Source organism: Gavia stellata, chromosome 1, assembly GCF_030936135.1.
Source record: "Gavia stellata isolate bGavSte3 chromosome 1, bGavSte3.hap2, whole genome shotgun sequence".
Taxonomy (NCBI): Eukaryota; Metazoa; Chordata; class Aves; order Gaviiformes; family Gaviidae; genus Gavia; species Gavia stellata.
The window spans coordinates 72453529-72480601 of record NC_082594.1 but is presented as its reverse complement, the minus strand read 5'-3'; the positions used below and the strand labels follow the sequence as shown (position 1 = coordinate 72480601).

Genomic DNA, 27073 nt, shown 5'->3' with positions numbered 1-27073 from the left:
AACTGGACCTCTTGGCGCAGCTAGGCAAACACACAGCTCAAGCAACACATTATAATGGAGTACTCACTAGCAGCTATTCATGAATACCTCCATGGTCCAAACAGCTTTGACAGAAAGAGTGTCAGGCGATTCCAGTGAAACACATCGACAGAATCAGGAAGTTAGTGCACAATTTTTAAATGTAAACAGAGAAAACCATAACAAATAGAAGTTTCCAGCAACAACAGAAGTTCAGCAAAGTTTAGCAAAGATCGTGTTTCGATGCAAGTGTCATTAAAAGCAGAAAACACAGGAAATACGTAAGGCAAAAGTTTTATTTTCCAAAGTGTAAGTATGTCCTTAGCATAATTTAAGTAATCCATTGCCATTGCAATCCTGATCGCTACAAAGTTGAAGGTAAACTTTTTGACTGCATCTATTGCACACTTCTCCACAGCTGTATAATAAAACCCTTCTTCTGTATCAAGAGATTCTTCACTGTTATTAGCTGGTCTGTAGAAGTTCAGTTAAGTAGTTGACTTAATTATGAAAGATGCTATTTGTTTGCATGGGTCTATTTTATAATCTGTGGCATATCACTCCAAGCTTGCGATTTCTTTTTGGCCAGTTCCATCCATGATGGCTGATCGGCAGCAGCGTTACTGGCTTTCTTAAACTGGCTTATTTCCTCTTTATCCACCAGTGCTGGTGATGGAGCTACTGTGAATAAAACACACGGACATTTTACGTTTGCTTGCTGTGCAGCTATACACCCTAGCTCTTTCATTAAAAACTTCCCATGCCTTGCCCTACAGTAGAAAAACTTTACATTTCACATGGAAGCTTCTTCTGCAATGTTATTGAGGCAATAACCATTCCGTGCTCAAAAGGATACAACGTTTTTCCCATCACTAATACCTTTTGGTCCCTAAACTTACCAAAACCAACATGATGACCTGGTTTCCTTGTCATGCCCTGTGTTTAACACCCAGGCCAAACAAGAGAGATTCTTTTTATTAGCAAGAACATTCATTTGCAAATTCCTCCTTTACCCAGTCCCCAGCTCACAGGAATTGTATTACCTTCCAAACTTCTGCTTTTCTTTCAAATTTGAATTTACCAAATAGATTTGAAGTTATTGTGGAAGGACTGATGGGCAGACAGTTTGTGTCCAGCTTGCTGAGGAAACCACATTAAAATTGAATTCTATTGGAAAGAATTTTGCATGCATTTTATGTTTTACACTGGGATAGTGCATTTGGGACCCTGTCTTGTGAAATGGCCAAGCACTCTTGATTCACATTTCTTTCAACACAAGTTTTGACTACTCTGTAATCAAAGTGGGCAAAAGAATATGCCACCAAATAAAACCCCAGATGTGAGTGCTAAGAAAACAGATTGCCCCTGCTGATGTGGGGCTGGGGAAGAAATTACGATCTAGCCCCTATTCCTTTTCCAGCACACTCAAGCAGGATTTCTTCTGACAAGGTTGTGAGATGACAGCCTGCATTTTATTTCCTACCAGGAACATAATGTGAGAGTGAATTTGTTCTCAGCAGCGGCTCCTTCACTTCAGTCTTCATCTCTTTCCTCTGTTCTTCAGAAGTGGTTTTAGGTGCCAAATGTGAAGGTTTGCTCCATTGCTGCTTCACTGACCCCTAGGCATACAGAGGGATAAAATCCAAGCAATGCAGAGAGAATGAGACCAGTTTGGAAGAACACGAGCAAACGGAGTGGATGTGGTACCTGTCACAGTCCAAAGACCATGTGCGCTCATCACACATTGGTCCCAATCCTCTCACTTGAGCTGATACCTGTTCAGAAAGCTCCAGTGGCTTCACATTAGCATCCACGATACTGAACTTTACAAATTAAAACTATCCCTCTGTATCTCTTATTCATAACAGTATCTACGAGCAGGTTATTATAGTCCTCAATGCAAAACATATTCCAAGCCCTTTGCACACCTCTACTAACATACACAGGATTTGGAAACAGCCTTGTTCTCTCATGTTTTCCTTCCACCTCCCAAATTTTGTGGGCTAGGGCACTGTATTTTTGGAGGGCTGACAGTAAATAGATTTTCCATAAAAAAGAAATTGAACACATCCTCCCATGGGTTTTCTTGCCAGTATCAAAAACTACCCTGAAATGATAGTGCCTGGTGCCATGTGGGAGAAGGAGAAAGTGGGAGTAGTACAGTGGCACCGAGCCTCATGCACTGCAGTCAGGAGCATCTTGGCATGTTTCTGTTAGCGGATATAGGGAAAGAAAATGCATGGCATGAATTTAGGGAACATCACCAGCTAAAATCTGGAGTTTCCCATTCTGACACAGAAACTGTATTTTGGGATCACTTAAACCCTTGGTGTTTTAAGTGCTATGACAATGTTGAGCATTATTGCAGTTCACAATCTTGCCTACACCTTTTATTAGGTATTATTTCTTGTTAATCTAACCACTGCTATTTTTCATCATCTAGAGATCTTCTCTTATTCCAGGATATAATAGAGCTGTCTGGGTTTCTAACAGTACCATCTGAAGCAAGAAAGTAGGCCATTTGCACTGGGAATGCTACACTGGTATAGGACACACACGCTTCTGCATCAGTGCAGGGTTCTTATTGTGCAGGAGGCAATACAGGCAGCACTCGCACGCTACTGTCTCCGTGAGCTAGCCCAGTACCAGGGAAGCCTTGTTAGTATTCTGGATTAATGCAAGCGCTTTTGCCAGCACAGCTTTTTCATCTGGGAAGATCACATACTACAGGTATCACCCTCTTTTGCATGGGATCTTTGAAGAAGCAGCATCAGCCCATATTCCAAGGCACCACATGGGTGTCTGAGTTATCCACATACAGAGAACCAGAATTTATATCCTGGCGCTGTCTGCAAGTGCAAAAGTTATTTTTATCCTATTTCACTTCTCAAGGCTCTAAAAATTGTTACCTAGGAGCTTCTGGGACCGAGCTGTTCATTCAGTGTTAAATCAGTCAGGAGGTATAGGAGGTTCAATGAAATGCTGTGCTTAGAAGCATAGTTAAAGAGAATGTCTTCCCTCTGTATTGAGAGAGACCTGAGACTGTACAATTTAGCACCTCATTTTGGGTATTTTAGCGTGCAATACACACATTAGATCTGGTAAGTATGTATTGGGCACCCAAGAAATTTTACACACCTTGCATAGTTCCAGGATTTCTTGGAGATATAAAATTACATACCTGAACAATCAGAGAACTCTGAATCTGTAACACATTTCCAAGAGCAGTGTCTTTGTTACTTATGATTATACTCATTAAGTATCTGTAATCATTACAGCATGGCTGGTAATATAGCAGTAGATCCAGAGAATACTACAGGAAGGTGATACGAAAGCATAACAAATTTGTACTGTAAGTACCTCTGTTCGTTCCTTCTCTCTATTCTGTTTCTCTGTATCTGACTTAACATCCGGAGCCACAAGTTTTTCTCTGTCAAGTTCCTGCTCCTGCTGCATGCCCCTCTGCTTCTGTCTTGCTATGGAAATCCAGGCTGGCTCTGCGGGACTGTTGGGATCTCTTCCGGAGTCTCCAGCAGCCATGGGGGAAGGCATGCTTCTCTCTGTTGACAAGATTATTTAGGTACATGGTTATTTGAAAGAGAGTTGTAATTAGCTTACACTTGCTCAATACGCTGATTGGTCCCAGGATGTGTGGCCAGCCTGGGTAAATAGGAATTCTGTTTAGTTTGCTCTCCAGAGAGCAATCTTCCTGTGCTCGCTGTTTTAAGTCACCGTTCTACTGGTGAAAAACACTTTGCATCTTTGTTTGGCTACAGTTGCAGTGTCACTGCCCTCACATGAGGGAGATGCAGAAACATGAATCAAGCTTCATTAATCTACCTATTTTCCAATGTTTCCCCTTCTGCACCCTCCTCCCATCTGTTTTGTGGCCTCTTAGAGACAAACAGCAGCCAATTCAAAGCTGGACACAGCTAGACAGTGGCATGGCAAAGGGAATCCCCTCTCCGCTGCCCTCGGCTCCTGCTCTTCCCAAGCCCACGCAGCAGCCGCCAATGCCTTAGTCTGGTTCCTGCCTTCCTTCCACTCCTTTAGGAGCAGCCTCCCTTGCACAGTCCCTTGGTGCCTGCAGGTGCTGAGGGTGACTGAGCACAACGGTCTGTGATGTCTGAACGCACAGAAATACTGCTAAAACCACAGGGTTAATTCACGGTCTGTTGACGTGAGGTTTACTTTGACTTATCCCTGCTGACGCTGACTGTGCTCTCCGTTTGGGCCAGTCACTCTTATCATGCTCTACCAGAACTGAGATTTCAGCGAAACAACAACAACAAAGGACTTCCTAGAGTAAAGGGTCAAAAGTGCTATGCTGCTGTCCTCAGAACTGCTACCCAGGGATGCGCAGTACCCAGAGGTATGGGGAAGTGAAATACCCTCTATTCAAATATTCTGTGAAGGGAAATCCTGTCTATATGGCGCGCAGAACTGGATCAAAAGAAGATCCTCACCTCCTCTGTTGGCTCCAGCCCCCAGGTTCTCCACTTCTTTTTTGGCTCACACTGCACCCAAAATTCAGTTTTCCAACTAATGTGGAGCCTCTGCATGGTTTAAAAGAGGAACAAGAACAGTACTAACACTCTCAGGGCCATGCTAGAGCCATAAGGAAAGACAATTTAACCTTTCCCTGCCATTTCTTGCCACTAATGTACCCAAATTTATGGAAGGCTATTTCAGAGCAGAAGTTAAGCTCCTCATCCTGAAATCAAGCATGGTCCTGCCCCTAGGAAAGGTTTGTTGCCTAGTCAGCATCCTGGTCAGGGATCCAGGAGGAGCCAGGAAGCATTACTGCCCCAGAGTCCCTCGGGGCTCAGCTGCTGTGCTGGCGTAAAGCTGGGCCACCCAGCCACAGGACCCTGTGGAGCTGTCAGATGCATTTCTGGAGGTCTATGGTCTAATTTAGAGGAACATGGCCCCGATCAGGAAAGCAGGCAAATGTCTCTGAAGGCACGTTTGAGATGCCTCATAAAGGCATAGGAGATGAAAGGGATGATGCTCTCCCAAGAGCTGGAGTCTGCAAACTCAGGCACATTATGAAAGCCCACAAACTTTCTTTGCTCAGGGATTTTCTCAAGTCACTGTTGCACCTCACCAGAGACAGACTAGTTATTTGAGCAAGAAAATATTGTAAAGCCTATGTCAGCTAAAAACCACAAGAGAAAGCACGAGTTTTGCTTTATGGCCAAAGCAAGGTCTTTTGCCAGCTGATGCCTGCATTTCCCTTCACGTTCACCTCATGTGATCTTGCAGGGAAACCTCTGAAAGAAACAAGCCAGAAAGTCCAGCTGTGCAAATGCAGCACAGATAAAGCAGGGCCCTTGGACGCTGAACGAGCTTCCGTCCCTCCTGCATGGAAAGCTACTTCAATTCTCTGCATCCTACCTACGCCCTGTCTCTCCCTGCCAACAGCTGTTTCTCCCATAATCTTCTCCCCTTCTCTTCACTGGCTGCCCTCGCTTCATTTTGTCTAATTTTACAGGATGATAGAGAATAAGGGTGGGAGAGATCTCAAGATGTCATCTAGTCTATCCTTCAGCAGCAAGGCAAGATCAGTTACAAGATCAATTTCACATAAATTGTTTCCTGACAAATATGTCTCTAACCTGTTCTTAAAACCCTCCAAAAATAGGACAGATCTCAGAGTCTCCCTAAACAACCTATCCTATGGCTTGGCTGTTCTTTTTCTACTTGATTTTCTCCTTATTGGGTAAGTTAAAGCTTCCTTGTTCTAATCTGAATCCTTAACTTCTTCTCCTATACGCTATGGACACGAGCAGGTTACTCATGGCCTCCTTGCGGCAGCCTTTCATGCATTGGAAGACTTAGGCCACGTTTCCCCTATTTTTTTCAACTTTTCTGATTGGTGATATTCTCTAGGTCACTCTTGCTTTTGTAGGAATTGTCCTAATTTGGTCCAAATCTTCAAAACACAGTGCTCAAAACTGGCACATAGCACTTGAGATGAAATGGTGCTAGCATCAGGTGAAGTGGAAGGACCACCCCACTTCACCTGAGATGGTCTCCTGTACACATCAGTCAGTATGATGAGATTCTTGCACAATTACGTTATTCCTGTTTTATATTTAGTTTGTGAGCTCCAGATCGTGTTACCTCCCCTCTTCCATTCCCCATTTGTATCTGTGCATCGGATTATTTTTGCACACATAACAGAACTTTCCACTTGTCTGTATCGAAGATATTCTTTTCCAACTATGTTTCTACTTTCTCAGGATAACCCTGATTTCTATTCTTGTCCTCCAGTGTACCCACAGACTTTCCAGCTTGGTAATACCTGCAAACTTAATAAGCACACATTTAGTTCTGTCACCCATGTCCTTAAATATACTGAAGTGTCAGAACTAAGATGGCCATCATCTAATACAACAGTGAGTCATTAGCTGGCACACTCAATAGCTTTGCATCAATCCAATGAATAGCTTCACCAAGACCGTATTTATAGGAATGTCACGGTATTTATAGGAATGCCCTATGATACCAGTTATCATTTGATTTGACTGCTCTTGACCAAGTCACGTTGGTTGGAACTTATATCTATGTTATCTTGTAGATATTTAGAAGTAGCTCAATTATTCCTTTCAGTATTTCATATTAAGTTAAGTGGTATATAACACCCTTTCTCCCTCTTTCTCTTCTCCATCTCACCTCCCTTTTCAAGATATGCCACCTTCTGGAGCCTTCCCTTATCTTCTGCAGTTTGCCAAGATAACCACTAGCAGCTCAAGGACTGCTAACCCATCTTCTCTGAGTATCTTAGAACAAACTTCATTAGGAGCTTCATAAGTAAACCCACGCAGCTGAATTGATTTCATGTCTGCTAATGCATCTGCCATCACATTCCCTCCTTTCCTTGTAAGCCATGCCCTTGAACCCATCTGCACCCATCTGCACCTTTTTAGGCCATGAGCAATTTGGGCAGGACCTGTTAGTGCATTGCCCAGTAAAGCCAGGTGCCATGCTTCATCAGTTCCCAAAGCACTATGGTGATGCACAGATCAGCTGCCACTACTGAAGGTGATGGTGATGTCTAGTGTTCCTCAGAGGTGAGGATCCATCACTCAGTACATAAAGTAGCTTTTCACTTTAGTTACCTTCTATCCAAATTAGTCAACTCATTTTCCTAGCATTCTGTAATGAATACCCATTCAACAGTTATGTTCAATATTATAAGGATGTTTCCCCATTGAAGCCTTCCTGTGCCCTGCTGTACTCCAGTAAATCCATCCCATCAAACATAGCCTTTCCCCCTGTGTACAGGCCTCTTCCCAGCCCAGAGAAGACTGGGCTTCTTCTCTGACTGTATAGCTACAGACACACCACTACATGCATCCTTTTCCACCACCTTTTTACCTTCCTTCACTGTCTGTAATGTCTTGGTGCTCACAAACACCAGGATGTTTACCCTGAAGGCCCTTTTCAATCCACCTACCAGCTTTCCCGTGATACTGGGAACCCGGCTTCTGCCTTGATGCTGCCAGTGATGTACATCTTAGTCTCTGTGATTCAAAATCACCCTTTGTGTTTTGTCCCATTTTCCCTGTCACACCACAGGAACTTTCTGTAAACACAGCTGAACCGCACGTTGTTCCTCCTCTGCTCCCGCCACACTATCAATACTGACAAAATGAGTGCTATGTCCAGGCTCTGTTTACCGTGCTACATGTAATGGTCTCCTTGCTACCTGTGCTCCTGTTTCTCTGTCATCCTCATGGATTTAAGATTCATCTTTCTGTTACTCTGATGTGCACTGCCTAGCACAACAGGGTTCCTAGTCCTGCAGTGATATGTCTGGAGGCTGCTATTATAACAATGTTTTTCATAAGGCAGATACTCTAACGAAGGTATCAAGCACTTTTGCTCTTCAGATAATTCTCCCTGATGAGACGCCAGGCATCCTAGTCATGCCAATTAGAAGGCAGCCAAATTAGAGCCAAGTATCATCCCATAAGAGATGGTATCAGAATGCCCCTGTGATTGTAGGGAACAAAAGCTCTTTATCATAATCTTTAAAGATTTTATATGTATTTCTATGGGCCTGACTTAGGACAGCAGAGTAGTATCACCTACAGAGGATCAAGAGCTGATCTGCTTCGGAGTGGGGCTTTCTTTTTTCTTTAAGCAATTATGTTCTGCCCTTGCTCCTGTGTGAGTCTTTGCTGCAGAAAGCCAGGCAGGCAAGGCAGGGGAAATGCCTTGTCTTCAGCAAAAAATCATCAGATGCAACCCATGAAGGATTTGCTACCTCATCTGTCAGCCAGAATTACTGTAAGGGGTAGAAGAGGCATATTCACTATTCATTATCTTTCCCATTGCCCAGAGGTCCTTTATTTCCCCCACCTCCAACTAGAGAAGGTTTCTTGGCAGTAGATGTGCACCGTTGTTCCAGCCAGAAGGATGAGAGGTGATGAAGTAATCCATGAGATAGCCCGGTGAAGTGAGTTGGCAGTTTAAGGTGATCTGAGACTCTCCTATGAAGCTCTTGGTACTCTGAGGGGCACCAAGAGGCCAAACGCTTTCTCAGGAAGCGACTGTTCACAAGAGAAGTGCTGCTTGCACATCTTCTTCCTCACCTCAGTGACTGTCTGATCACCTTGAACAAGCCCTCCCTGTCTTATCTCATCCGGTTATGAGGTAGTCTGCGTGCTTTTACGGTTTACCACGTGGCAAAGCACATTGTTTAAGGAAACGGATAGCCAGAGTGGAACCAAAAGTACTCAAAAGCACAATCTAATTCCTGTTTCTGCTGCATGTCACGTGCACAGCAGCTAGCACAACCGTTCTCAGCTGGCAAATGCCGCTTTTAGGGCAATACCGTAGCATGAAATGCAAGCAGCAGCATCCTCCATCAGAAGCCGTGTGAGTTCGACAGGCCACAGCCACCACAAACGCCCCACGTTTCACTTCTCCTCCCGTGAAGCAGAGCTGAGCTTCTTGCTTCCGCGTTACACTCAGGAGATCTTCTGAATAAAACTAAAATCTGAATCATATTCTTCAGTTCTTATTACAACATGTTATTTTAAGCAATATGCTATTCAACTTGTTACTTAATAACTTCGTAAGCTAATAAAGGATATTGCTGGCAGCGACTTATCTCTCATTCACTCAGTTTTAACCTCGTGATTGCATCTCTTCCTGGTTTCCTTGGAGCTGGCTTGGCCTGAGGCTTTTTGAAAGATGAGCGAGCCCCTTCTTCCCCTTGGGATAAGTCACCGACAATGGGAAGATACCAGGTCAGAACTTGTCAAGCTGCTCTGCATATAATGTCACCACATATTAAAACTAGCATTTAATGTAGACTGCCGATGTCTTCTGCTGCCACTTGAAACAACACCCAGAGGTTGCTGAAGCCCTCCCTTCACCTCTTTCCCACAGCCCCCAAACACATATGGACAGTCACAAGACCAGCCGCTCCATCTGCATTCTTCACCATTTTCGCAGCTTCCACACTGATCACCCAAGATGAGCCCTGAAGCCAAGTGAACCATAGCCACCTGCTCAGTTCCCTCCCACAGATCAGAATCACCCGAGCTCTTCCCCGCTGGGTCTGAGAGCAGCAGGGATGGCTGCCTCAGTGGTCCCTAAGGGGGGAAATTCCCCTGCTGCAGCCCCATTAAATGCAGGTATCTGTTTCCTTCAATATCTTACTAAAGCAGCTTTTTTTTTTTCACAGACTAAAGCTCTCATAGATGAAATTTCTTCTGCCTAGATATTGTGGAAATGAATGTGTACACTTCTCATTGATAGTTGGATATTATCCGTTAATGTGTGTCAGACTGGTTGTGTGAACAATAAGATGAAGAGAAAACATTAATATTTATGTACAAAAGGAGATCTATGATTGAGATGTTATTGTGCATTGGTTTATACACACACACAGAAAGTGAAAGAGAAATACATACCTATTTTTGTCTATTGACAGACACATATACTCAGGGTACTCAAGAGTGTCTGGGGGTATGTGTGCTGCTTATATGGATAACCACAGCAAAGGCATATTTAAACATTACCCTGAGATTTAGTGATTGATTTTTTTTTTTTTTTAGAGATGGCCTCAGATATTGTACACGTTTTCTTTAAATCTAAAAACCTGTGTGCGCACAAAATATAGCAGAGGATCTTTATATCATTTGAATCTCATACTTGAACATCTTATGCCTGCAAGGACTGCAAAGAGTGGTTGCTCTTTACATACATCTGTGCAGGCGAAAGGTCAGAGGCAGAATATTAGAGCCTTTTGAAAATTGTACCTCTAACAGCAAGCAAAGCTAACTTGTGGATTCCCTGCGTATCTTAAAAGCAAACATACTCAAAACTAATCCAAACACCTTTACACAGGGAGATAACACCCCCTGTATACAATAGTGTCATTGTTTTATAACACTGCTTATGCATGCATATTTAATTCCACACAGATGTATCTTCGCTCATTTATAAAACACCAGTTATTTTAAGAAGGGCTTTACAAATGCATACGGCATTTAGTATATCCTGGCCTACATATTTCCCTTTGTTTATTAAAGCACTACTACTAATGCATTTGTGTCAGCGTACACACCCAATTCCTTAATTTCAGACAAAACTATTCTAAAATATTTGGCTAAGTGTTTCTGACATTTCTTTCTTCTCTAAGCTGCTCTGCGAGGTATTTGACTTTTGGTTGGATCTGTACCACTGATGCCAGGAGAGTCTTTTTTACACAAGAAACTGCTATGTTTGCATCAAAGTCTATTTTGCTGCTGGAAAACAGACATATTGCAAAATAGCCTGACATAACTGAAAAAGGATCTTCTTTCGGAAAAAAAAAAAAAAGACAGCTTTCTTTTCAGCTGTAGCCAGGACAACATTAAATCAATGTCTTTTTTATGCAGAGAGAAACATTTTTCTTGTCATTTCCGAGCCTGTATTTGCCAGACAATACACACCAATTTCATTCACCGTTACGTTCACCATCCCTCCCCAAGCTCCTTTTCTCTGTTAGAGCATGTCTCCCTGCTACAGCTCCTCAGTTGCTGATTTTTATATGACCTGATATGCACATTCACACAGGTATTGCTTATGATTTTGCTCTTGTAATAACTTGTTAGCATACGTTAATTGTTTCTGCCCTTTATGGGATTTATAGCAAAGTGTATCAACCCCAAACAATACAGCTTAACCTTTTAATTCTTGCAAAGACTTGTGCCTTTAGCTCCAGAAACTTAAAAATTACTCCTCCTGGGGTGACTAATTTCACACAGCCATTAAAAAGCCACCTTGCAGCCCAACAGAGGCCAAGCAATCCCTTGCTAGTTCCTCAGAAAACTCTGGAGAGCCGGAGCACTGCTATCAGCCAGGGTGGTAAGCCACCATCCCATCAGCCCTCCCATTCTTTGGTACCAGGAGTGCTGAAAAGCTAAAAATTGAACTGAATGAACTAAATTGCTTCTGCTCACCCCACAACACAGCAAACTGACTTTTTCGAGACGAGTGTACACGAGAACAGAACTGTACCCCCCTACGTCACCATTTCACAGCTTGTCTTCTTGTTCAGTGCAGGGATTTCCTAACACACAGTGGGAGGAAACTCCCTGACAGCATAAAGTGTCTCCCGACGGTGACCACAGCTCTTTGAAAGGGCTGATGAACTCGAGGACTAGGAGAAGGCTGGGTGCCAGCATTAGGGGTGGTTGCATGAAAAAAAAAGAAGTGGGTGTCCCAGCAGATCAGGAGAGCCACGCGATCCACAAAGGGCCATGCTGATCGTGCTTGTCAGATTTCTGCAGCTTGAGGTTGCAAAGACACGCTCCCGACTCACTGGGCTGCGGCAAATGTTTCAAAGAGCTTAAAATGGCATCTGGACAGGGGTGTTGTCCCGCTAAGCCCTCATTGCGTCCCATGGCTCTCCTGCACCTTGGAGAGTGGCATTGCTTCTGGGGTCACTGTGCAAATCCCCCCACCAAGGCTGGTGTGGTGCCAGGGCAATCAGAGGAGGTTCACCTGCCACTTCAGGCAGCCAGCTCAGGCTGATGTAGCAACTTAGCACAAGGAGGTGCTTGGTCAGATGTCTAAGGAGAAAGGTCTGCAGTGGGGTAGGAAGGACCTCGGGTCAGTTTGGAGCATACTGCTTTGTATTTAGAATTAAACTCTCTCTGAGTCCTGGCATGCCCACGTATCAGAACCCACTACAAAGCTACTCATAGCTGGAAATACGTGGAAAACTGTAGCAGCTTTGCTTAAGGTGATACAATAAGAACAGTGAAGCAATAGATAAGGAAGAAGACTAATTACCATCGTGGACCAATCTGAACCACCGTGTTAAACAACTCCAGGCCACACAGATTTGGTGTAATACTGTTAGGTGGAGAAGAACATGTTCAAAACAGGGCTCCTCAACCTGCAGCCCCAGGTTCAAATTCCAGGTGTGTGCATCCCAGCTGGGGGACCGGGGCATGGCTCTCACGCGCAGACCTTATTTTGCAGAGGACAGTCCTGAGTCTAGGGGCAGAAGTCTCCTCATCCCAGGGCTGAGGAGCCAGAGGAAAAGCCTGGAGTAGAAATGTGCTCCCTGGCTCTATTTTTGCCCTTCTCCCTCCTCCAGCACTCACTGTCTCCCACCCTGCTCCCGCTGCAGGCACCCTGGGACTCATCAAGAGGGATGTGAAAAATGGCTGGTGCTCCCGCTGCTTTCCCCTATCCTCTGCCAGACCAACCCTACCATGCTAGGTCTCTTCCTCACTTGATCCCGGTACGACCCTCTCCAAAATTTCAATCGATCAGAGATTTGGGCGCCACTACAAATAATCAACCACTCCTCAGGGCAGGGCAGAGGGGAAAATACCTTTAAAGCAAGCGTTGGGATTATATAAAGGGAAAGCCTCTTGCCCACGGGGTGTGGGGAGGCTCTGGACGGCTGTGGGAGCCTCGTCCAGCCATGGAGGCAATGAATCTCCTCCTTTACGGCCGCTGGGAGAACAGAAAACTGTAAACATGGCCAGAGCCCTGCAAAAAACATCTGCGATGCTGCAGCAGATGACAACCGGAATCTGCTGTCACTCAGGGCATCACCAGGTTGCCTCTGGGGCCAGGAAGAGGCTTTTGTCACCCTACAGGACAAGTGGCCTGCTGTATCCTGAGGTCTTCTTTTGGCTTGGTGTTTTCCCACTCTGAAGCTCAGAGACTGACCCTAACTGGAGAAGAGCAACCATGGAGGGGAGCTCTGCAATGGCACAAAGAAACCTTTTCATTTGCTTGGCCAGCATCTCCCCCTTACTTTCTTAACATCAAACTCGTGACCAGACAGATTCAGGGCAGGGAAGATGTTTTTCCCACATATCAGAATACCTAAAGATTTTTTTTCCCCTTTTGGCTGTTCTCTGAAGTGAAGAGCAGAGGTCTCCTCTTAGAATTGCTTGACCATACTTCACCTAACTTGTTCACTGTCGTTGTAACAGACAGTGGTGTAACTTCCAGTCTTTTCTGTTCTCTGCCTGTAGCACACAATATATTAGTCTCTGGAGGACTGATCTTTTTTTTAACTCTAACCCAATTATATAATACAGACAACAGGGTAAAATTTAACAATCTGCAGTAGACACGAACTTACAGTCTCTCCTGGCTTTAAACTCCAGGAAGCTGCAGAGTAGTTAATTTTTTGTTTTTAAACGAGGAATGAGTAATGATAAAGACAGATAAATGAATAAGCAAAGCTCACAGGAGACAATAAATAAATGCCGTGTTGAGCATGTCAGGCAGTTACTAGTATTTCTGCCTCAATGCTATGGTGAAAAAGAAGGTCTAGAGGTCTGAGTCACTCGTCCCACGCAGGGCACTGCACTTAATATGTGCTCCTGCCTTTTGAATTGCCATACAGCAGCTCTAAATGGGGACACTTAGTGGCTTGATATTTCTGTTTCACAATACTTGCTAATGCACTTTATTTTTTGAGTGTCACTTTGAACATCCTTTAAATGATGCCCTGAAATGCAAAAATCAGAGGCAAAAATATCTTATTCTGTCTGCTGCTTCTTCCCTGCTGTCCTTCTGATAATCTTTTCAGCAAGGGAGAATCAGGGAGCAACATCACTGAAGGCAAAGCCATCAGCTCATGCTCACCATTGTTGTGATCGACACGACAGGGCTGCCTCACGCTCTCTCACAGGTAAGGTCATTCCTCGTGAGTTAATGTAACTTTATAAAGTAGCGGGAGTCTTACCAGGCACTTTATAAGGATTTGACTTTTTCTCCAAGTCTCTGTCTTCATTTCTGGATTCAGCAGAGTGAATAGGTTTGTCCTGCTTCTCCTTGTTTGCAGCAGTATTTGGAATGGTTATGTTTTGCAAGGCCGGCTTTTTAGGCAACGGAGGTTTGCTACTAAGCTGTTCAGAGGACTTCGCTTTGGGTTTGATCTTTTCATATAAAGAATCACCAATATTTGTAGTGGCTGGTTTTTTGATCTGTGCCTTATCACCTTTTAGAAAGGAAGTCGATCCCTCATTTTCTAAATTAAACTCTGCACTGTATCTTTTAATCCCTTTTGATTCTGGAAACGAGTTGTCTCTATATTTCAAGGACAGTGAGGTGGATCTAAGTTTCACTTGAAAAGGTCCTTTATCTTCACAGCTTGGCTGATTCTGAGATACCACCGAAGAATCGCTTGGCACTGGAACCGCATCGACAGCTGGAGAAACGCAGCCAGCCAAAATTTCTGTAGGTTGGCCTGTGTTGTCAGAGTCGGACTCTGGCAGCAAAGCCTGCTTTTTGTTGCTACTTTTTTCCTCCTCCATATCTGATTCCTTCTGCAAGTCTTCTTTCCACTTCCCATTTCTCGAGGAGACCTTTGCTTTGGACAGGAGGAATCCAGTATTTAACAGGCTTTCCAACTCTGATCTTTCTGGGAAGTGTAGGCTTCTGGTACGTGGTCTCTCCCGTGCAGAGGAGACAGAAAACTTTCTCAAGGCATTGAGTTCACTGGCTGCTTTTTCAGCTTTCTTCCCCAAAAGTTCCTCCATGTGGGCCAGTGACTGACCGCTCTTACCAGAAGCAGCTGCCTCTTGTGCAGTCTTTGTTTTCTCTAGAGAGCAGGAAGTAGATGATCCCATCCGCATTGAGGAAGCAGGATGTGAAACATGGAATGAGTCTGTGGACTGGAAAGAACCTATGGAAAATGGCTTGCTGGACTCTGACGACACAGCAACCTCTTTCTTTGCCTCTTTATTCCAGGGCATTTCCACAGGTATCTGATCATCCTTCTGTATATTTTCTTCTGACCCTTCCAAGCAAACAATACTATTCTTACTAATTAAAATATCTTCTTTGGATAGCATTTTGTTTACTGAAAACACAGTAGGAAGCTCCGTATTTTCTTGACTTAAAATATTGACTGATACATCACTCAAATCCCCAGACAACAGAACCTGTGTTTCTGAGGAATCTTCTTGCTTTTGTACTTCTCTGTCTGGACCGGAGTAGGAAGAAGTTGCAGAGTCTTTGCCTTCTAACAGCAATGAGGACTCAGACTCCACACACGTCGTTTCCAGTGTTGGTTGGCAGCCCTCTGGTTTATTCTCTGGTAGCAGGGCTTCCTGTACGACAGCAGACTCAGAAGTGGGCTGAGTCATCGCTGGTCTCAAAGCAGGGGGAAGGTCCTCAGGCATTCTGGGCTTTGGCCAGGAAGCCACATCCTGCGCTGCAGCTGTGCTGCATGGCAGCTCTTGATTGCTGGGTTTGAAAACAGCATCTGGCAAGTCTGTCTGCAGCTCCTTTTCATCATCCTCTTCTTCTTCTTCTTCTGGGGTACAGCTCAAATCAGTCAGAGATTCAGACTGGGTCCTCTGCAAAAAAGAAATTCAGAAAGCTCCATCACCATGTACAGATTTGCTTTTTTTCTTGTTCATCATTGCATTTACAATGAAGATCTTAGAGAGGAAGGCAATACTTGCCTCCAATGCTGAGCTCACTGTTTTCTTAACCTACATACTGGATACTTTTTTATCTAAGCAGATCCTGGAATAATGTATTTAACTAATATAAAAAAAATCAGTTACACTTCCTTCTGCACAACTAGTGCTTTCATGCCTTTGTAGATGGGAAGTTCATCAAAACAATGGCCATTGGACAGTCCTTGGCACTTGATTCCCCAGAGCATACTGGATATGTTGTGTTGCTCTTGGGCAAAAAGCAGCACTTGAAAGAGAAAAATCTGTCCCTTTGTATTTTGCTACTGCATGCTAGCATTAAAAATAAAACAACCCATTCTTGCATGACTCTGAAGAGGGAAGGGTACATAGAAGGAAGAGCAAAAACCTAACAAGTTCATCCGGTTATGACACTGTATGCCAGCTGAGTATCTACTCCCATATGGCAGTCTTCTGTCTATTCCCACTGCCAGACAGCACTACAGCCTTGCCTCCTTTGTGTAAAAATCTTCTTTTTCTTTCAAGAGTTAGACTATTTGGTAAAAGTTTATACATGCATATGTAGTTATTTGTGAGGTCTTGTGATTAAGCTTCAGGTAAGGACTGGCTAAATATACAGGATTATTTGAAAGCACATTATTAAGCTGCTGAATATGCCTTTTCATATGGTGCCTGTATTAGCTCACTGATTCACTGTGGTTTGTTGGGTAAATATATATTTTGGATGTAGGCCCTAATTCTAAGAACACAAAACTTGCACTCTGAAGATACTTTTAGGGTTCTTCCAACTTCTTGTTTTGCAAGTGCAATTGCAAAGACAGAGCTGCAATGCCACCCGCATTCACAATCCATATTCACAGGAACATAAAAGCAGAAGACATCAGTTAGCCAGAAGCAAGGTGCACAGGCAGAGTCAGGCAGGACAATATTAAAAATTGTATTATTGACAGATGTGAACACTCTCCATGGAAAACCAGGAGTGCTCAGTCATCTGGCAGTTTATAGGCAGGCTGGACAAAGCAATTGTATTTCCTTAACAATGTTACAGTGGAAAAGGAGGTTTGATCAGCGAGTTAATGCTTTACATGCTTTTCTAAATAACTGGCCTCATCATTGTGTTCCGCGTAGCAGTGCTCTACCGAGCCCAAAGATCACGCACAGATTTTGGAAAATACAGAATAACAGCTAAGTAATATTTGAAGACAGAAGGAATAATATTCCTGGTGTTAAGCAAGCCAATTTAATGGCTTTAATGTATTTAAAACATTGAAATAAACCACAAACTATAAAGTGCAAATACTGTAGTAAGAGCTGGAAACTTTAGTTCTAAAAAGAGAACAGGAAGAAGAAAAATTAAGTTATACCCTTCATAAGATATGACAAAGAATCAGAAAAATGGTGTTTTAAAAGGATGGTTTACAAAATGTTTTTTTAATAGTATACACTTTTTAATAGTTTTTTTTTTAATAGTATACACCTTTTTTTTTTTTCTGTGGAGACTTATTTTAAGTCTCTGTAGTGCACATAAAGGGTTTACAAGTTTTGGGGCAGGGAGAGGGCTGAATTCAGAACAGTCCTAATGTACTGAATTTGGCTCCAATTAATAGGTCAGAACTTATTCTTTCTGTACTTTTTGAAAATATAAGTCCAATTATATTTGGAAAGTTAAAACAGCTCCTCCATCAATACTCTCTCAAAGACTCAAGATTTTACAGGATCTTTCAGACAAGGAAGAGTACACGAGTTGATCATAACACTTTCAAAAAAAATTTTAAGTAAGATATGAAGCAGTTAGCCCCAAATTCTGCATCACAAACAAGATACTAAATCGTACTGCACGGTAAATTTAAGAAGAAATTGTTACATAAACTGCTGCATCAAGAGTTAACAAGTAATCTCATAATATTTAATCTGTTCCTAGTGTCTACTCCAGATACGTAGCATCATCAAATAACAGCTGTTAAAACCCAATGAAATATCCATGCCACAATCTGACTTATAATATCTGAGTTTGAAATACACAGTCCAGTAAGAACTTCTTGGTTTTGTGTCAAAGGTGACACTGTTTATTTTCACAAGTACCTGAGAAAATCTTCTCATTTTACTGGATCTCTGGTTCCGGGGTTTTATTAAAAGCTTGTGTTTAGCAGCAGAATTATCTAGGCAGGAGGAAAGCTCAGGTGGAGCGTCAAAATTGGCTGTAGGCGAGATGGTTCTGTCATATATCTGGGGAGCTCCAGTTTTAGCACTTCCGTGCCTAGAGAACAGTTGACCGTCTGTAGAGTGAGATCTAGAAGGACCCAATGTAACCTGAAAAAAACCCCAAACCCAAATAGAGAATCAAACAAAGAAACAAAGACATGAAAAAAACAATTCTACAAATAAGTGGCCATGTTTAATGGGCATTTTAAGGTTGCCTCTTTTTCTTTTTACTATCTCTTTAAAATACATTGCATTTTCTAATGTTGCCTGTGTTAGCAATTCTGCATTTTCAGCTGCTTCAATATCATCCTATACAGTCCAGAGGGAAGGACCAAGTCACATTTAACTAGAAGATCTAAAGCACACAAATACATGGGACAGCGTGTTTTAGAAGACAGATTTATGAAGAGTAGTCAGTTACAGAACCTACAGGGCCAATTTCCTTTCTGGTTCTGTCCTCCAGGATGTGTGCCTAGGTTCCTACCCACAGTTATGCTGGGCTGGAGCACCTCTAGCTTCCTATACGTCATCAGGTCCCTTCCAATTCTACAACACCCTCCTAAAGACAAAAGAATCAAACATCAGTGGCATTGACACTGAAGTCAGCTTGTGTTTTCTTCTCATGTATTTATACCTGCAAAATAACCTGGGAGTTTACCTGAAATGTGAAATTTCATTTGTAGACTATTCTGGGGAAGGAAACAATGGACAATTCCTACTAGAGGCCAATAACCCATCCAGAAACAACTCCTGACTGCTCCAAGGGTGCAGCACTTTCATGAAGCTGAAATCCAGCTTGCCTTCACCAAAAACTACCCTAGCCCCAGGGCTGATGCAAAAAGGAGGCTGAAAAACTTATGAAAAATTACTCTAAAAAGGGTTCTTACTTTCTCTCGGATTCATTTTTTGCAAACAGGTCAAATGAGATTTCCAAACTACCTGTCATGGCATTAACATGACCTCTGAGAACTCATGACAGCACTCCCTTTGTAGGCTTGAAATTCCAGTTCATTTAATTAGCGGAGCTTTCTTCCTTTGTCATGTTTTCTTCTGTGGGCTTTCTTCTGCTTTCTTCTTTCCTTCTTCTTTCTTCTTTCTCTGGAAGTGGTATTTTACTGAGGGGGTTGGATGGGAGAAGGGGAGCGCAGGGTAGCATTCGTTTTATTTAGGGAGGGGAAAAGCGTCAGCATTTTCTGCAAGTAGAATTCTGCATTACGCACTGCAGCCAAAAGATACTCTGTAGTGTAGCAAGGGCCTGCTACAGCTTCCTCAATGGCCAGGGGAAAACTCCCATTGATTTTAGCAGAGGCTGGATCCACAGCTTCTGATCATGCTTTCTATTCAAGAAAAAAAAAGTAGCTCAGCCATGCTGAATAATGGATGCTCTCATTAATTTTCACTCTACAATATCTGCAGTCTAGTACTCAAACATGACTAATGTACAACAAATGATACGTGGCTACATTATACATTAGTACCTAACAGTGAATACATTGACATTTCAGCTCTATGATAAAGACACAGCACATGTTCTCTTTCAAGGCACGTCATTATTTGCCTGCCTTTCTTCTGGCTTCTGCTTTTCCTCGAGAACTTTGCATGTCTTCTTGTTGGCAGTGCTCAGTGTTGGCCATTATGCTGGAAAATCAAGAATCTGGTTTGTTACTTAAATTTCAGCAGCCCGAGTGAATGCCAGCTCTGAGCAGGCTGCAGAAGTTGCCTGTCCCACGAAGTCTGGCTCTGGCGAAGCCTGCTGGAAGAGGGGATGGCTGGCAGACCCCTTTCTCCAAACCTCATGCTCACATGGCTCAGTTGTCCTTCAGCTGGTCATGCTGAGTGGCACAAGGTGGGTGGCCATGAGGGAATCCCATCGCCAAAGCCCAGATGGGACAGTCGTGATCCCTTTCTCCCTCTTCGATCCAGGAAAGCTTCCAAGACACAGCAAGGTGTCACTCCTCCCAAAAACCTCCGGGTTGTGCTGTGCAAAACTCCTCAGCCCTGCAAGCTGGTATCCTCTGACTTCTAGAAGCAGACCTAATCTCTCCGAAATGCCAGGTAGGAGACCCTGTGGTTTTGGAGGAAAGCCTTCAGATGGGGCTACTTTCTGGCTGTGCTCTGAAACCGGACTGGGATGAAGAGAGCTCTGAGCTAAATGATGGGCCATGTGGAAAAAGCTGAGCAACCGTGTAGTCACCACCACCTCTCAGGAGTCAGCGAGTGAGTCAGAGAGTGATGGTAATGGAACAACAGGGACACACAAATCCTCCTTCAGCAAACGTGCATCTGGACTGGACAAATTTACAGCAAGCCTATACCAGTTTTCAAGAAACACCTTCTTCACGTGTTCTGTTGTTGGGTTTTTTTAAATATTAAAATTTCACTGCGTATAAGCAGTTTTTCAAACAGCTTCATGTGGAATCTAACAAGTGTGGCCAGAAATCTTTGCTGAGCCCTGCTGCAGCTGGCCTTGAAATACATTTTGCGTAATTACCAAGGAATAGTCAGCTCAGGACTAGCTTCTCTATGTCCTTTCTGCAATTCCCCTCCACCCCTCCTCCTATTTCTAGAAAACGCTTTTCCCTTTACCCCCTGTGTTGTTTCCACCATGACTCCAGCCACAGACAACTAAAAGGGGCTCTTCAGAGCCTTTCAAAACCGCCCTTTAATCAGACAGAACGGCTGGCTGCTGATTGAAGAAAGCCATTTATTTGCCTGTACTCAAATTCTGAAAACATCACTTCAGCAAAATTCACAGCTCGCACTGGCTCACGTGGCCAGAATCCGACTGAAGGGTGAACCTCAGACTCCTAAGCAGCAATGTCAGCCACTATCATCGGGCAAACACTTTCTATATCAGTGGGAGGTAACCTTGTACTTAAAGCAAGGGTCTGAGCAGATTTCAGAGGATCTAGATTTTGTTCACAGCTCCTCAACAAGCTTCCTCCCTTATCCTATGCACGTAACCCAAGCAGCCTTTACTGCAATTTCCCATCTTTGAAAAAAGGGATACTGTTTCAGTGTCTAAATCTGGTGGGTCATGTTTGGAGATTAAATCATGTCTGTAAAGTTCGCTAAAGGATATGACCTATTCTAGAGGGCTTAATCATTATCAACAGGAGATTACTTGGCGTCAGAATTATGCTGATAAATAATCATAACTTTATGTTAGAAGGACAGGCATTAAAAAAGCAAAGCAAACAGGCAGGCATGCAATTACATACATACAAGGTTGTTTTTTGCAGCAGACGGGCAACAAAGTAATATTTATGCCTTACATTTCTTTAAAAGACTACTATGCATAATTGCTTGGCCTTTAATACGTTTGGCAGAAGTTACCTGTTCTTCTTCTTCACTGCCTGTTCCAGCTAAACTCAAAGAGCTAAGGTGCTTGTGAGAGTCAGAGAACTGTGGGATGGAATGAGGAAGAGATTCAGTAAAAGATGACAAACGAGATGGATATACTCGCAGAAACCATCTACACAAAAGTGCACAAAGATACTGACAACATAAGTTGTTTGTCTCTATAGTCTTAAGGATTAGCAAGGACACTGCAAACACAAAGTGTAAAACATGCAGATAAAGAATGAAATAATCTATAACAAAACTATCATTTAAAAAGAAAAAAGTTTCAAATTCTTTTATCTTTCTTTTTCTGATGACAGCCTAGAAAAACATTAAAGAGAGCTCTCTTATCAGCACATTCAAGGGAGAATACAGATTTTTCAGCCTTTTTTTTTTATGCCTGGCAGCTCTCTGTAGTCCCTATAAAAACCCAGCATCCCCATGCACACACACAAACACATCCTCGCCTTCCTATTTCTGCATTTTCTGGCATGATATTTATATTTTAACAGGAACAGAGATTCTAAGTAGCTGTTTATACAGAGAGAGAGCATTTTCCCATTTTGAGTAAGGTATTTCAGGCATAAAGTAGTGATACATATAGCAAACCAAATAATTTATTCTGCCTTCCACACATAGGTAAAACAAGTCATTAAACACTGATTTTTGTCAACACCAGAACTACTCACTCTTATTGTTGTGCCTGAATTTACGTCTTCATGGAGCAAAGACATTTCTGGAGGGCTCCTGGGTAATCCATCATCTTCAGAACTGGTCCCAGCATCCTCTGTTCGTTTTGCATGAAGGCCAAATGGAGGCGGAGGTCCCAATTTCATGGTAGGCTGGAGTTTCAACTTCAGCGTGGCATAAAATACATTAGCATGTGATAGCGATGGAGGTTTCCCCAGTGTACATTTTTTAGCTCAGGTCAATGAGTTACCTTTATTTTAACTTCACAACTGAATGATCCAGAGCACAGGACATCTCACTTTAGACATTCCCTTAGGGAGCCAAACAACCTATCCATTTTTCAACTATCACTTAAATAGAACCAAGATACTGCTGTCTAATTAACAAATGCGACATTTAATGTCAGCTGCAGACAGGTATTACTTACTAATCAAATCTTCAACCACAAATATTATCCAAAAAAATCAAGCCTGGAAAGACATTCCACCTCTTGCATTTGAAAAAATTATGTTGTGTAAATTACCTGTAAAGCTCTAATCCGATCAGAAACGTTTTCTTGAGAAAACACTCTTACTGGCCTTGCAGGTTCTTGCCCAGTCTCAGGGATGAAAATGCTATCATGTGACAAAGCTCTGCTTCCCATAATGCCTTTATGTGTCCTAGAATAACATAACAAATGAGTGAAAACATACAGACTTTTTTGCTAGTCCTCTTACTCTTAACTCAGGTGGTCTCCTGAACGTGGAGTGGGAGATAGGTGTGTGCAGCACACATCGCACAGGAGATTCCAGACTTCGCTGTGAATACAATACAGTCATTCAGGCTAATCTAGGTAACACCTTTAAAAAACAAACAAAAATTTGCAAATGCTATTATCTGTCACTGTTAACAAACTGAATCATGGTTAAAGACAGTTTAACCCCAGCAATTGAGTTATATCTTATGGAAAAACTACTGCCCCTTGGCTGGAAGCCAGCAGCTGGATGGTGTGACAGTGCTGCAGGCAAGCCCAGGTGCAAAATGAAGGGAGTTCACACAAACGAGCCTATACCTGAGATGGACTAACTTCTTGCTAACGTAAGAACTAAGAACGTGTCTTGCAAATGACTGACCATTACCACAGGAAGGATAAGTACCTTTTACTATTTAAGTGTGGTGCAGCATTTGATGTTTCTCTGCCATGAAGTTCATTAAGAAAAATATTCCAGGCAATATAGTTCTCACATAGAATCATTTGCATAAATCCTTACAAGATGCTTACAGGGTCCTGTGCTCCATATCAAGATCCCTGGGATTTTCCCTTATGAGCCTGGGTGACAGATTTTTTCATGGGCACTATTTGTGGGCTGGTGAGAGGAAGCAGGAGATGCCTTGTGGGTAGCTTCTCTCATTCTGTTTCCTACTTTTGATGCATGTGGTATGTAACTTCTTTTGCAAATATTACATGTGGGGCATGAACACTTTCTTTCCTCATGGGAATGGTACAGGAGGCCCACAGACAGTTAGCTGCTAGGAGGTCTCCTGTGCTCATTTTCCTCAGCTTAGCTCATAGCCTAACTGAGCAAGGACCAGAAATGCGTGCACATGGCATGCCTTCTAGGACTCCCTTCTTTCAAATTTTTTAAATAAGACAGCTATGAAATGGCAAACCTGTGTACAGAATACAGAACTGTTTGGGTTCCTGTAACTATCAAGTTAATTGAGCAGAAACTCTAGAGAAAAAAAAGAAAAAAAAAGGAGGAGAACTGTGTATTTTTGGATCTTAGATACTGTCATAGGGACATTCAGGAACATAAACAAACATGGCAGAAAGTAACATTTTTTGTAATGGCTGCTATAAATATGTTTGATAAAACAATAGCAGGAAAAAGTTGATCTGTATTCCTGCTGCAGAAGGAAGGAAAGCCTGCTGCATCTGCTTAATGCGTTAGAGACATTACAAGAACAATTTATCTAAGTGAAAATGTGATCTCTGCAATGCATCCAAGGTCAGACAGATCTATAGCAATTTGCAAAGCAAGTGCCAGTCGGGGCTGCGATGGCTGCTCGAGCACCGACATTTTACAAAGACTGCAACAGCAGCCGGATAAGCAGTGTTGTTTCATGTGCACATTTATCCCAGCGTGCTACCTTTGCTTTCTCTTTCTAGCAGATGCATACCTCCTGGATGCATAGTGGAGGTACCCTAGATGTCTCCTCAGATTATGAGTGCTTGAGTTAATTTTCCTTCCTTTCAAGGAATTTCCTGGTCTTTGTCTGTCTAAACAAATATTAGAAACACTAATGTAACAACCCTGCAAGTAACGGCACAGGAACATGGCCAAAACAGCCAAAGATCACACCCATTCAGACATGACCTAGTTGAGTCGTGCACAAGGGAGAAAAAATCTGATCATTCACCTCTTAAAAATATGTTGTCGAACAACAACGCTATAGCCCACTGTTAGACCTGGCGCTGCCAGCCCAGAACTCCTGGAGCTTCAAGCTGAACTAATATTGCTGTTGCCAATGCCAAAAAGACAACAACAAAGAAGTTAATAACTTCTTTTGGTTGTTTGGCGCTGCCCGGTGGCCGCCTTGAATAATGTCATTTTACATAGCCGGGATGGTTTGCCTTTCCCGTCCCTGGGCACCGCAGCATCTCTCGCCTGAGGACCCGGAGGCTTGTGCTGAGAGACACAACATCTGCCAATACAAGGACTTGCTTTTTAGGCAGCCAAGGGGCTCTTCAGTCCACCTCTCCATCCAGGAACACATTCTAACTTTAGACCGGGTTTCTCATGATTACCTTTCAGTAGCAGGTAACATTGGGCAACGCCTGAATGAAGACAGGCTTTTCAGAGGCAGACGGATACACAGACTGGGATTCAGCTGGTCTAACTTCAGGCGTTAAACCACAGGTATCTACATCAGAGCTGGTCAACCCTGGTTCCCGTTTACATTCAGTGGGGAGAAATAGGGACTTGTAGAGCCTGGTTATCTGAACAACTTCAGACATCAACACAAGAATGATACAAGCTTTCTTAGTAATGTTGACTCCTCTCTGCTCATTATAAAAGGCGGCTGGTGACTATCTCAGATGCAGACATTTGTCCTTTGGTCAGATGAATCCCATGTATACAGAGGAAATGACGGCTTCACAGCCTCTAGTTCCTGCTGATTTCAGTTGCAGTCATCCCCTTACCCCTTCCTTGCTTTCAAAACCTGGCATAAATAGTTAGGCATCTAAATTTCTTTAACAGTCCTTAGGAGTCACATCTTAGGGGCATAACACAATTCTGGTAAGATATAAGCTGAGTACCTAATTCATTTTTGAAGATGGGGAATTACACTCTTTTGAAATGACAACCCAAGGCTTATTTATGATTAAATGAAAGCTTTTTCAGTTATTATTTCTTGCTGCACCCCATCCAACTCCGTTGCGATTTGTCTTGCATCAGCCATTTTAATCTGTACTTTCCTGAAAAAGGCAACTGTTTGAGAATGTAGCATTCTGAACGAGTGGAGGAGGCAATTTTGGGTTGTCTTTAATCTACAAACATTGTAGCAGTTCTGTATTTGTTTACCAGCCAGAGTCCAAAGACTTACTCAAGTTCATCTTCAGAATCATAATTAACGTGCATGTCATGAGAGGCTGTGACATCACTTGTTGACTGGAATAACTTCAGACTGCTGCTCCCAGAAGACAACGTCTCTTTCCTTTTCTTTTTACCGAAAAACTTTTTGAAGGACTTGAACTTTGATTTTTTCTTTCCTAAGTGAAGAAACATAAAGAAGATGCAACCAGCAGCATGTGCAAGTTTTTGGAACAATAATAATTCCTTTGTAATTTCCGCGTAAGTGGATTTTTTTTCCTGGAAAATACAACATAGTCTGCTCTTGCATTAATGTCTTTCAAGACTATACTGATAGCATGAAATTACTATTATCTTGGAGAATGGATTGCAATGTTTATGACACATAAGAAATAACCTATGGTGTAGAAGCTTTCCTAATAGAGTTTCTACTTGCCCCTTGAGATAATTAGACTGTGAAGAAAAACTTTGGTATGAACAGCCTGGGATACAGAGAAGAAATTACAACTAGGAAACCCACTGCCTTCGTTCAGCAAGCTAAATAGTGATGATAAAGAAAATGTTACCAAAACCAATTTAAATGTAGAAAAGGCTTATACAGGTGGAATGCGTAGTGTTGGGAGGCTAATGCTTTTAAAATGTCAGTTTTTTAATACACCCCGGAATATTTTGAATGCTAATTACGAGACTCAATGGATCACAAAGTATTGAACTAGAAATCAAGCTGTAATCTTGAAAAGTAATGCTAGTCTGCTCAGTGAGGAAAGACCTGAATTAGGATCACAGCTCAAGCTCTGTGAAGGAAACTACTTAAAATGAAAGCAGCATTTTGCACAAGACATCCAAACAACTTGTGCCTGTCCCATATAAATTGGCATGACAGCACTGCGAGGCATCCCTGTCAGCATTTCACTTATTGCTGGATCTTGTTGGGTAAAAAAGTTAACTTGGTCACAAGATGCCACAAAAATCTTATTTTAAGCCTCTGAAAATGTCAAAAATATAACAGCTCTTGGGAGACAGGAGGAGAGAAAGGGAGAATGCATTCTCTAAACAAACAGATTCACTTGTATGATAGAGCTAAGGCCACAGCACTTTTCATTCACTGAGGAAGGGAGCAATTCTACCTGAATTGTCCTCTCCATCTCCTTCAGTCTCTCGCATCTTAGGGTCCATTATCCTTGAGGTACTCATGTGACAGTCACTAAGGGAGGTAGAAAAGGTGTCAGTCATATCAACAAAGTAACAGTACTTCACTATATATGTGTATACATACATGCAGGCAAGTTACTAAAATATAAAAATATAAATTAATATATT

At 42.6% G+C, this 27073-nt stretch overlaps 1 protein-coding gene across 1 annotated transcript; it reads right to left on the bottom strand.

Moving 5' to 3' along the window:
* Positions 1-553: 553 nt before the first annotated feature.
* On the bottom strand, positions 554-26947 carry CRACDL (CRACD like). The gene is made up of 10 exons (XM_009818373.2): positions 26881-26947; positions 25767-25932; positions 22702-22837; positions 22178-22342; positions 21483-21551; positions 18027-18254; positions 14243-15860; positions 3379-3578; positions 1502-1637; positions 554-699 (listed from the first exon to the last, which is right to left on the bottom strand). The coding sequence occupies exons 1-10, from the start codon at positions 26945-26947 to the stop codon at positions 554-556; spliced, it is 2931 nt and encodes a 976-aa protein (XP_009816675.2).
* Between the last annotated feature and the right edge of the window lie 126 nt (positions 26948-27073).